At 42.9% G+C, this 13,148-nt stretch overlaps 1 protein-coding gene across 1 annotated transcript in view; it reads left to right on the plus strand.

Moving 5' to 3' along the window:
* The window catches only part of LOC107295857 (aldehyde dehydrogenase family 16 member A1-like), a 45,812-nt gene that overhangs the window by 17,878 nt on the left and 14,786 nt on the right, over nucleotides 1–13,148 (plus strand). Inside the window, exons 7-11 of the mRNA XM_015825191.1 lie at nucleotides 5,848–5,984; nucleotides 7,144–7,249; nucleotides 7,327–7,493; nucleotides 9,263–9,430; nucleotides 12,004–12,208. Of these exons, the coding sequence (XP_015680677.1) occupies nucleotides 5,848–5,984; nucleotides 7,144–7,249; nucleotides 7,327–7,493; nucleotides 9,263–9,430; nucleotides 12,004–12,208 (783 nt within the window). The remainder of the gene's footprint in view (nucleotides 1–5,847; nucleotides 5,985–7,143; nucleotides 7,250–7,326; nucleotides 7,494–9,262; nucleotides 9,431–12,003; nucleotides 12,209–13,148) is intronic.

The following is a 13,148-nucleotide window of genomic DNA, read 5'->3' on the forward strand; positions in this document are numbered from 1 at the left end:
AAAACTTGTCCTTTACTTCATCTGGATTTGTCATTGTGGGTGCATAGGCACTGATCAGTGTGGCTTGCTTTCCACTTAGTAGTGGGAGATGCAGTGTCATGAGTCGATCATTCACACCCTTAGGAAGACTGGCAAGTTGGCGGACAAGATGGTTCTTAACCGCTAAGCCAACTCCAGACTCACGACGTTGGTCACTGCTGCGTCCACACCAAAAAAAAGTGTAACCGCCTCCTGTTTCTGTGAGCTGACCTTCATTGGCTAGACGAGTTTCACACAGGGCCGCAATGTCAATGTTAAATCTTGCAAGCTCTCTGGCTACCAGAGCTGTTCTTCTTTCTGGGCGATCTGCTAATGGGTTGTCTTGAAGCGTACGTACGTTCCATGTACCAATGATAAGTGGTAACACCTTGTGTTTTGTCTTAAGTTTTGTATTTCGGCCGCATGAAGTGGGATCCCCTCCAACCGCGGTAGGCTGGACAGGGTTTAAAAGAAGCAACAATGTTTAGGGCACATTTTCTAGCCCCTTCCTCATACTACGGAGGTGAGCAGTGTGGTCCTAAAAAGGGCTGCTCAGTCACTCAGATAGACGCCGAATCCAGCTGTGGCTTCATCAGCAAGAAGCGACCATTAGACCTGAGCCACCTGTGTGCAGGTCCGCGTCCACAGCTCCCAGTGATTCCACACCTGCTGCTTCACCGCTCGCCTATCGCCACAGGACTTTAAGATTTGTGGGAGTTAGGGAAAGTCAAGATGTCAAGACTTGCACGTGAATTGGATTAAAGTGAGGGAGAGGTGCGCATAGTCAGCCTCACTCTCTCTTCCCAGATTCCATCTTGTTCCAATGGCAGGACAAAAGTCGAGACAGTTGGAGATGGGCTGGGCGCAGTGGTTGACCAGGGCATGTTTTGTGTCTTGCCGTGCTCTCAGCGTACCACGTCGCTTGCAGAAACTGCCTTCATGATCGTTGGTCCTATTTTAATAGGTCTCATCCGCTCAGTCCGCCAGAGTCTGTCTTCACATGCTTGGGATAGACAAATCCCTTGCTCACCGAATGTCGAAGACACAACGGCTACTCTCAACCTGGTTTGGCCAGCCTGTCGAAGCTGTTGCCCGGGGTGTGGCCGCTGTGCATGTTACAGCTACTAGGAGCCACAGGTGAGAGCTGAGTGTCAGGTGGGGACCAAAGGTGTACGAGCTGCCCTAAAAAAAGGGCACGACATGCCCTCCACCAGAGGTGCTACCCCTCCCTGAACACCCCATACAATAATAATACACCCCGATAGATAGATAGATGATAGATAGATGATAGATAGATAGATAGATGATAGATAGATAGATAGATAGATAGATAGATAGATAGATAGATAGATAGATAGATAGATAGATAGAGAAAGAAAGAAAGAGAAAGAAAGAAAGAAAGAAAGAAAGAAAGAAAGAGAAAGAAAGAAAGAAAGAAAGAAAGAAAGAAAGAAAGAAAGAAAGAAAGAAAGAAAGAAAGAAAGAAAGAAAGAAAGAAAGAAAGAAAGAAAGAAAGAGAAAAAACAGCACTGAGCCATGTCTGGCCATATGCTAGATCTCTTTTAAACTAGTTTTAATCCATCTTTCTTCCCTCACCTGCTATCTTCAGACATGTTTGACCTCTCTTGCTTTAATTGTTAATTTAATTGTTTTAATACGCACTGACCCTGATACCACGTTGAATTGGAAATTCTGAGGCATTTGGTGGAAGGCACCTTGGTAGATGAGGCCGCCATTCTGAACTTAGCCTGTGACCATTTAAACATGGGCAACTTTTAACAATATCCTACCTTCTCTTCTCTTTTTTCTGCCTCTCTTTGTCTCCTCTCTTCCCTCTGTATGTACTTTTGGATTGTAACTTCTGTAAGTTCCTGAAGTCTGACAGGTTGAAGAAAGCTGTGGTAAATGGTAGGGGTCAAAAGTGGGCCTTTGAAAATGCTTCAGACCTCATGCAAAAGTTCTCCTGTTCCTTAAGGTTCCCTCTTACAGGTTTCTGTGCCTGCCTGAGAAAGGATATGGCTGTTTTAAAAGTCATATTAAGTTTAATAAATAGATGTCTTAAAGTGGCAACATTTAGGTTTGCAGATAGAAGGCTGAAAAAAGATTAGTGCTATGCTAGGTTTGAAGTTTGCTGATTATTATGGCTGTATAAAGTATTAGGAAGGAATGCCAATAAATACCCTTCCTCAAAATGTTAAAGCAGCCCCATCCTCCAAAAGATTCCATGTGCTTGTTCCCAAACTTTCCCACATACATGTGTAGGCATTTTTGTTTTGCTGATAACTGATAGACATACACAGATAGACAATTGGGGAAAAGCTCTGCAATACAGGTAGTCCTCAACTTACAATAGTTCAAGCTAGTGACTGTTCAAAGTTACAACGGCACTGGCAAAAGTGACATGACCGTTTTTCACATTTACAACCATTGCAGCATCCCCATGGTCATGTGATCAAAATTAAACTAAAAAATTAACTAAAATTAACTAAAACATCTTTCAAAGATCCTGGAGCACTGGGGAACTACCAGAGGACTGGAAAAGAACTGATGTAGTTCCCATCTTCAAAAAAGGAAAAAAAAATTGAATCCAGGAAACTACAGACCTATCAGCCTGACCTCAATACCTGGGAAGATTCTGGAAAAGATAATCAAACAACGAATCAGCGAACACCTCCTAGAGGCAAACAAAGTCATTACCAAAAGCCAACATGGGTTTGTCAAAAACAGATCATGCCAGACAAATCTTATTGCATTCTTTGACTAAGTTCTTCTAGTGGACCAGAGGAATGCTGTGGATATAATTTACTTGGACTTCAGTAAGGCATTTGATAAGGTAGATCACAACCTACTACTTGATAAGATAGAAAAATGTGGGTTACACAGCATCACTACCAGATGGATTCGTAGCTGACTGACCGGCCGTACTCAGCGTGTGGTCCTCAATGGAACTGCATCTACATGGAGGGAAGTGTGTAGTGGGGTACCCCAGGGCTCTGTTCTGGGCCCAGTGCTCTTCAACATCTTCATCGACGATTTGGATGAGGGGATAGATGGGGAACTCATCAAATTTGCAGACAACACCAAGCTGGCAGGAATAGCCAACACTCCAGAAGACAGGCTTAAGATACAGAAGGATCTTGACAGACTTGAACATTGGGTGCTATCTAACAAAATGAAATTCAACGGTGAAAAAAGTAAGGTTCTACATTTCGGCAAGAAAAAACAAATGCACAGGTATAGTATAGGTGGTACTTTGCTCAATAGTAGCAACTGTGAGAGGATCTCAGAGTCCTAGTGGACAATCACTTAAATATGAGTCAGCAGTATGCTGCAGCTGCCAAAAAAGCCAACACAATGGTAGGCTGCATTAACAGAGGGATAGAATCAAGATCACGTGAAGTGTTAATACCACTTTACAATGCCTTGGTAAGGCCACACTTGGAATACTGCATCCAGTTTTGGTCACCACGATGTAAAAAAGAAAGAGTACAGAGAAGAGCAACAAAGATGATTAGGGGACTGGAGGCTAAAACATATAAGGAACGGTTGCTGGAATTGGGTATGTCTAGTTTAATGAAGAGAAGGACGAGGGGGGACATGATAGCAGTGTTCCAATATCTCAGGGGCTGCCACAAAGAAGAGGGAGTCAAGCTATTCTCCAAAGCACCTGAAGGCAGGACAAGAAGCAACAGATGGAAACTAATCAAAGAGAGAAGCAACCTAGAACTAAGGAGAAGTTTCTTGAGTTAGAACAATTAACCAGTGGAACAACCTGCCTCCAGAAGCGGTGAATGCTCCAACACTGGAAGTTTTTAAGAAGAGACTGGACAGCCATTTGTCCAAAATGGTATAGAGTTTCCTGCCTATTACTACTACTATTACTACTACTACTACTACTACTACTACTACTACTTATTATTATTATTATTATTATTATTATTATTATTATTATTATTATTATTATTATTATTATTATTATTATTATTATTATTAAATTCAGATGCTTGATAACTGACTCATATACATGATGGTTGCATTAGGGGATCAGGGTTCATGTGATCCCCTTTTGCGACCTTCTGCAAAGCAAAGTCAATGGGGAAGCCAGATTTACTTAACAACCATGTTGCTAACTTAACAACTGTAGTGATTCATTTATCTTCTGTGGCAAGAAAGGTCATAAAATGGGGCAAAATTCATTTAACAAATGTTTCGCTTAGCAACAGAAATTTTGGGCTTAATTCTGGTCGTAAGTTGAGGCCTGCCTCTAGTCACTCCCTGCCTTTCAGAGGATGTGGCTGTTTTTTAAAGCATTGAGGGAGGATGCTTTGCTTACTGCAGTGTGCAAAGCATCCCTCCTGAACCCTTTGCACAGTTGTAGGTTCATAACAGTTGTTACTCTCTTCCACCCTTGGCAACTGTCAAAGGAAGCTATGCCTTGATGAACTAACAGGGGGCCCTCTCGTGACACCAAATTGTGATTGAAAGAGAGGAAGAGCTTGACCTTGTCCAGGACTTTTAATCCAGCAGGGTGAATTAAATGGGGGGGGGGGACCCACAGTAAACCTTATATTAGCAAAGTTTAACGAATTTGTACCGAATATAAAGAAGATACTTAGGTGCACTACCTAATGGGAAAGTGGCTTTATATAATAAGGGTGCAGTGAGTGGTGATACCGATTATCACATACATGGAGAAGGGCCTTGTGTCCCCACCCACTAGCTTTTTTGGGTATAAGAGATGGACATTTAGCTTTGTTTCTTCATTTTGTACAAACGGGTAGTTCTTGACTTACGACTGAATTGTTTGAAGTTACACAGGCCAACGTGGGGGCTACTTGTGACCTGGATTTAAAATCCCACTGGTTGCCCCCCTCCACAGCCATGTGACCAGACTTCAGGTACTCAGCAACCACGCTGCATTTATTGCTGTTTATAACATCCCAGGACTGGGCACCGTGTTTTATGGTGGTTTTGCCAAAAACCGGCAATTACGGTCACTTTTCAACAAAACCAGAGCCGTAACAAAACATTACTTCATTGGATGACTACAGCATTTGTTTTATGACTGAAGCGGTTGCAAAATTTATAACTATCATGACAGCTCCATTACAGTTTTAAATCGAGGACTACCTTTATAATAAATGTGCTTCAAATGTACAGGCAGTCCTTGGCAGTTGTTAAGTGAGTTTTGCCCCATTTTATGACCTTTCTTGGCACAGTTGTTAAATAAATCACTGCAGTTGTTACGTTAGTAACACGGTTGTTAAACGAATCTGACTTTGCCATTGACTTTGCTTTTCAGAAGGTCACAAAAGGGGATCACATGACCCCGGGACGCTGCAACAGTTATAAACCTGAGTCAGCTGCCAAGTGTCTGAATTTTGATCACGTGACCATGGGGATGCTGCAATGGTTATGAAGTATGAAAAATGGTTATAAGTCACTTTTTTCAGTGCCGTTGTAACTTCAAACAATCACTAAATGAACTGTTGTAAGTTGAGGACTACCTGTATACTACATCTTTGTCTACATTCCCTGTATTTTCCATACCACCAGATTTTGGTTACTGTGGTGAAGGGACTCTGGAGTCTTCCAGGATAGTTTTGTGGCCCTGGGGCTCCAGGTTGCTCATCCTCAGCCTAAAAATTTGAAGAAAGTGCTGCTTTTCATCCTACACAAAATGTTTAAATTGAACTATTCATACTAATCTGCTGTGTCTATCATGCAGCAGCTTCTGCTGTTCTCAGCCAAACTTCGCCTCCTTGGCAGAGTTTATGAGGTAATGAATTCTCATTGTTTAAAAATGATCTAAAGCATTTTCTTTTCCAGATCTTTGGACCTGTTCTGGTATCCCTGACTTTCCGGACAACCAAGGAAGCGGTGACTTTGGGGAACAGCACACCTCATGGACTGGCTGCTAGTGTGTGGACCGAAATTCTCTCCTTAGCACTGGAAGTTGCCCACAGGTATCACTATAAGTGCTGCCTGATCTTCGTTAAGGTGTCCTGATCTCTCCTCTGGATCCCTGCTCCATCTGGATTCTACCATTCAGTTCCCAATCACAGAAATCTAAATCATCGTTTTCCCCCTGTACAAGTAGCCCTCGACTTACAACAGTTCATTTAGTGAACGTTCAAAGTTACAACAGCACTGAAAAGAGTGACTTGTGATCATTTTTCACAGTTAACCTTTGCAGCATCCCCATGAACATGGGATCAAAATTCAGATGTTTGGCAACTGGTTCATGCTTGTGACTATTGCTGTGTCCCAGGATAATCTGATCACTTTTACACAAACTTTTGACAAGCAAAGTCAATAGGGAAGCCATATTTACTTAACAACCAGGTTACGAACTTACCAACTGCGGTGATTCCATTGACAACTGTGGCAAGAAAGGTCATAAAATGGGGCAAAACTCACTTAACAAAGGTCTTACTTAACAACAGAAATTTTGGGCTCAATTGTGGTTGTAAGTCAAGGGCTACCTGTAATACAAGAGCTTCAGTATCCAATAAGGCAAGAAATGTTCATCCCAGGGAAGCAGCTGTGATTCTACAGAAAATTGCCAATCCCCTAACCCAGGGGTACGCAACCTTGGCTCTTTTATGACTCGTGGACTTCAACTCCCAGAATTCCTGAGCCAGCCAGCATGTGTAGATGAAATCAGCCATGTTGGCTCAGGAATTCTGGGAGTTGAAGTCCACGAGTCATAAAAGAACCAAGGTTGCCTAACCTTTCTTAAATGTAACCCCTTGTAGGATCAGGTGACTGAATGCTGAGATGGGAGAATCAATCACCATCATGATGTTTTTGAATGTGTCCTCCTATTTCATTTCCTGAAAGTATCACATCAAAAGGTTCCAAATCAGAATATTCCCCACTGGGCTAATTTTATTTATTTTTACTTGTATGGCATGTTTTATAAAAAGGCAGATTTCATCTACACATGCTCTCATAAGCTGAAGCAGTCCAGTTTGTTCTACCGTGTAGGTTCTTACACCTTCAAGGAATTTGGGTATGTGTCCACAAGTGTCTCCCAAGAATACAGAAAGAGCAGAAGTGTTTCACTTTTTGTGTCACGATACTTGATATTTCACACCTTTTTTTTGCCTTCTGTATTCTTAGTTTGCAGGTTGGAACAGTCTGGATCAACAGCCACAATATGTTAGATGCCGCAGCTGCCTTTGGAGGGTACAAGGAAAGTGGCCATGGACGGAACGGAGGCAAAGAGGTTAGTGAGGAAGTAACTGGCTGGCGGGAGGCATCCCAGCACATCTCCAAGTTTCATTCTGAATTCTTTCTGTCCAGGCACTTTATGAATATGTGAGACCAATCTGGGAAATTCAACCACGCATTTGTAGTGTGGACCTGAATTACAAAAACTTTGCTACCTCACCAAAGAGTGATCTCCCAGTGATTCCTGGGGACAAGACTCCCTGCTCTCTAGTTTCTGAGCTGAAAGGAGACATTCCAAGGTAAGAATAAGTATGAAAGTGCCTGATTTTCTCAGAAAATGACTTCACACACTTTGTAGTAAGGATTTTTTTTTTTTTTAAAAAGAGAGAGAATCAGACTTGATGACGTTACACAGCTACAGTACCTTGGAACAGAATGGGACAACTCACCGTGGCATTCACTTAGTTCCTTTTATAATAACAATAACAATAATAATAATCTTTACTATCACTTTAAATGTACACCAGTTGTCATACATCAAAATGAAATTTCGTGGCATACAGCTCTCAAAGGGTCACCATCTCCGATGTACACTCCTTGTTAGTGGCCAGCTCAAGTTTCAGATCGTCCATTTTTGTTTTTGTTGACTATGTTTTCATCAAAATTATTTTAGCTCTTGTATCAAAGGAAATCATTTCTATGACTACCAAAGTATTTTGTAATGCTTTGATGATGATTAATAAAAGAACTAATCCCATAGTGAATTATCCTGCGGTGAACACTCCTGTCAAAAGCCTTGCATTGTGGGGAATGCTAAAAGGGTGGCTAAACTCATGAGCATATGTGCTAATTTGGTGTTTGCATATTATTATTATTAGATGTATATTTTGCCTGGTTTTTTTATACAGCTCAAGGTGGTATGCATCGGGCTCCTGCCTTTTATTTTCCCACAGCAACAACCTTGGTAGGTAGATTGGGCTGAGAGAAGAAGTACATGCCTCTGGGAGGACTAGAACTCACAGTTCCCTGGTGATTGGCCCAAAGTCACCCAGCCAGCTTTCATGTCAAATGTGGGACTAGAACTCACAGTCTCCTGGCTTCTAGTCTAACACCTTAAACACTACAATAAAGGCGTCAGCCCCCTTTATCTCTAGGCTACACTTTTATTGGGAAAAGATGAGCCATAGCACTTTATCCAGAATTGCTGAAGCTTTACAACCAGTGCCAAGACCTGGGATATGTATCCTAATTCACTTTTCAGCAAGAATGGAAATTTACAATGAGGCTTAAGAAAAAACAGGAAAGGATCTTTACCATTGAGTTTTGTTTTAAGATGGAGCCATTGCCTAGTTCTGGAGTGCAGCTCATTAATGAGTTTTTGAAAAGTGGTTAGGATCAAGGGTTCACCAGCATTTAAATCTGAGTATCTATTCTGATTCATTGCCCAACACCTAATCCTTCTTCCAAAGTTCAATGTACAGAGTTCCCCTACCTTTAGCTAAACTCTAAAAACAATAATGGGGTCCAGGTCAATAAGTAAGCTTTATGAGGGAGCAGGGATTTGAACCTTGGAGTGAGTACAGTATGAATGTGAACTATCCCTATGATCAATAAGAGGGCTGGTTCTCTCATGCCCAGCAACGATACGGTGCATTTCAGCACAGGTAGACAGCCTTTCCCTTCTCATTAAATAACTAGGATTCATAGCCATCGTTGGTATCTCAGTCTTGAGGAAATAGGGGATTTTTGTAGCCTTTGAGTATAAAGAACTAAGCTTAATAGAAGGACTATGTCTAATATCCAGACATTTTCACTTACCAAACCACTTTGCAGCTTACTCCATTCTAGAGACTCTCGTCCTCGGGAAGTCTCAACCTAGCTGTAAAATCCATGCACCCAGAGTTTGTTGCCTTTCTTTTGAAATGGATTCAAAAGAACAAGAGGCAAAGGCTCTATTATAGTTTCTCCTTCCTTCCTTCCTTCCTTCCTTCCTTCCTTCCTTCCTTCCTTCCTTCCTTCCTTCCTTCCTCCCTCCCTCCCTCCCTCCCTCCCTCCCTCCCTCCCACAGCGTGGACCGAACCTACAAGCTGTACTACGGTGGTGCTCAGAAGAGGCCAGATTCCTTGAGTTCCCGAGCCATCCTTGATCACGCGGGCAAAGCAATGGCCTGTGTGGCCGATGGGAATGCGAAAGACATCCATAATGCAGTGGAAGCCGCTCACAAAGCAGCCCCTGGGTGAGTCCCGACCTTTCATTTAGCTTACCATCTAACCCAGGGACTTGGGGTTCTTCTCTGATTGTAAGCTACCATACAGACAAGTAGCCCTTGCTTAATGACCAGTTGCTTAGCGACCATTTGAAATTACAGTGCCCCCCCCCAAAGACTTATGACTTGGTTCCAGAATTAAATAGCTATGCATGCATACAGACAGAGAGAGAAAGAAAGAGAGAATGTGTATCACATGATCACATTTGGACCTTTGGCAACCAGCTTGCATTTTTGGTAGTTTGCAGCATCCTATGGTCACATGACCACAATTTTCAGCAGTTTTTGCCAATTTCCAGCATTTACTTCCGGTTTTCTGCAAGAAATGCCCATTGGATAAAACAGATTTAATGTATGACTACTGTGTTTACTTAAGGACCGTGGCATTCACTTAATAACAGCCACAAGAAAAATGTAAAATCTGGTGTGACCTGCTTAACAACTGCCATGACTTATGACTTTAATTCCTGATTCAGTAAGTTGAGGACTATCTATAGACAGAGGTTTCTGTGGTTTATTAGCATACTCACCACTACATACTTCAAGACAAGCACCCTACAATGTTCCTTGTTCTGTGTTAATTAACATTTTGTCTTGCCTTAATAGTTAAATTAAAGGCTCTGTTCTGGGCCCAGGGCTCTTCAACATCTTCATCGATGATGCTGTGGGGCGCGGGCAGAGGCGCCACTATGGCGCTGCTGGGCTGCCTCAGCAATCTGCGGTGGGCCGTGGAGGTGATGAGTGGCCCTGCGGGGGGACGGGCTGGGGGCAGGGTGGGGGCAGAGCAGGCGGGGTGGGGCGTGGGCGGTTTTGGGGCACTCAGTCTCTTAAAGGTTTACCATCACTGGTCTAGGACAACTCACCGTGGCCAACTCGCCACGGGACAAGTTGATATTGAAAAAAATAGTGAAATAGAATCATTAAAGAAAGGATGCCAAAGGAGGGACAAAATGAAAGCTGAATGACAAAAATTAAAATAATGTTTAATTATTGTAAATAATTAAATTGAATTGTTGAATTGACTCACGGCGAGTTGACAGCGGCGAGTTCTCCTGCGGTGAGTTGGCCGTGGTGAGTTGACCGAGGCGACTTGACCGCAGCAAATTGGCTGCGACGAGTTGTCCCATTCTGTGCCCTGGACATCTCCTGTCTGGACTGTTGCAATTGCTCTAGATGGGGCTACCCTGGAAAAGTAACCAGAAGCTTCAACTGGCACAGAAGGCAACCACACGAGCAATCTTGGGCACCCAAAGAATGGTGCTTGTAACACCTTTGCTGTGCAAGGTTTATTGGGTGCCAATTTGCTTCTAGGTGCAGTTCAAAGTATCGGTTATGACCTTTAAAGCCCTACTTGGACGGGTCCATATTACCTATGGAACCGTCTTTTTCTCCATTACATCAGCCCATTCTCCCCAGTCAGGCAGCGAAGGTACAGTATGCTGTGCACCCCATCAGCTAAAGCATTTCAACTGGTGGGGTCCAGGAGGAGAGTCTTCTCTGCCATTCCCCCCCCCCCCAACATAAGGCTACCCCTTTCTTTCTAGAAAGATGTGAAAACATGTCTCTTCCACCTCGCTTGGGGCTCACAGAGGAGCACGCAGCCATGGGGTTAAGTGGCCTTGAATGTCTTCTGCCCAGCCTTAATTAACCTTTAACCTTTTAAATTTTTAACATCCTTCTTGCAAATTTTATATACTATTTTTAGGTTTTAATAGTTCACTTGTGCACTGCCCAGAGTCCCTCTCTGAGCCACTATGGACGGTTTCAAAATTTGACAAATAAATAAATTGATACAGATCCGTGTTTCCCAGACATGGCAGCTCTAAGATGTATGGACTTCAACTCTCAGAATTCCTCAGCTAGCGGTTCCCTCTTTGCTTATCTCTAGGTTTGCTCTTGCTACTGCTAAAGTAGCAAATGTTACTCTTACTCCTGGAGTTTGCATTTAGAAAAGGCTGGATTTAGTTCACATGTCCTGAAAATGATTCCTAGGGAAGCAAATTGGCCGAATTGATTGGTTGATTGACGTTCCCTTGCCTTTTTCTGCTTTTGGGGGCATTCACTTAGCTGCTGTGGAAGTTGGCATAAAGTAAGGAGTCCCTGCGGGTTTTACTCTGCTGGTCATTGCCAATTATAGGGGGCAGTGCTCATCTCCATTTCAAGACCATTGAGCCAGCACTGTCCAAAGACTTTTCCACGATCATGTGGACAACATGAGGTCACAGAGTACTGTTACCTTCCTACTGTAGTGGTACCTATTTATCTACTCGTATTTGCATGTTTTCAAATTGCTAGGTTGGCAGGAGCTGAGGTGAGGACGGGAGCTCACCCTGTCACATGGTGCTTGGGTCTTGAACTTGGGTTTCCAGCTGACAAGCCCGGCTTCTTAACTGCTGAGCCACCGCGCTACCCCAAAGTTGGCATCCTGGGCTAAATACCTTTTTTCTTGTTGCAATAAAGTTGGTTATACATCCTCAAGAAGGGTTATTCTATGAACAACGTTGCTAGTTTTCCTTTCTAACTTTGGGTTGGTCTCATAACAGATGGGCGAAGAAAACGGCACATGCCCGGGCACAGATCTTGTACTACCTGGCTGAAAATCTGGAACTCCGTCGAGCTGAGATTGCATCACAGCTGGAATCATTAATGGGTATAGAAAAAGAGAAAGCTTTGATGGAGGTGGATATTAGTGTGCGGCGACTATTTTATTGGGCAGCTTACTCTGACAAATGTGGTGGAGTTGTGCAGGTGAGAATAGCAAGGCCTTGTCCTTGGGTACATACACTTTGCACTCTGAAACTGTTGGTGGATGGAATGTGGCTGAATGTATGTGTGCCCAAGAATTAGCTTTATGAACAGAAGGTATTGGGTTCAACCCCTGCTATAAAAAATTAACAAAAAGGTATTTTTGCTCAAGATTCTAGAATAACTTTCTCCAACTTTGGTGCCCTTCAGATATGTGGAATTCGATCCACAGAAGCCACAGCAATGCCTATCCTGGCTAAAGATATCTGGGACATGGTCCCTATATCTGAAGAATGCAAAAGTGAAGACAGTTGTGAAAGTTAATGCCAATCAGAGTTGGCCATAATGGTAGTAGGTAGGCAAGTCAATCAATCTATGAGTTGTATAACCCAGTTATATCCTTCCAGAACAATTTTGGGAAATCTAATCAAAGGTCCTTGGAAGTGTCATCTTTAATTTATATGATTCTATTCCTATAACGGAATGAGCCCCCCCCCCCACAATGCCTAGGGAATAATCAGTTAAAAGAGGGAGGAGCCTGCAACCAAATAATGGACAAGGAAAGAAACTTAGAAAAGATCTGCCATAAATAATTTGGCTTTAAAAAAAGTTGGGAGAATTGTACTTTCAGGCTTGCAAGGTTCTGTTAATGTAGCCTCGCAACAAAGTACAATTAGCTCATCCTGTTATGTTTTCTGTCTGGTCTTCTTGGCAGGTTGGCAGTTTCCCTCTTTACGTAGGTATTCTTAGAAGTACTGAAAAATAGTGGTTCTGCACAAAGACACTCCTCTTGCAGAGTGCCCTGTATTTGCATGTGAACATCAGCAAAGAGGAGACCTTGCTGGGTGCAATTGGAAACATAGAGGACTTTCCCAAGCTAAAATGCCCCAACGGCAACACTCAGGTCATGTGGAGGCTTCTATGCATACCATAGGCAGGGCTA

This window comes from Protobothrops mucrosquamatus, unplaced genomic scaffold (assembly GCF_001527695.2).
Source record: "Protobothrops mucrosquamatus isolate PMUCROS unplaced genomic scaffold, P.Mucros_1.0 scaffold2539, whole genome shotgun sequence".
Taxonomy (NCBI): domain Eukaryota; kingdom Metazoa; phylum Chordata; class Lepidosauria; order Squamata; family Viperidae; genus Protobothrops; species Protobothrops mucrosquamatus.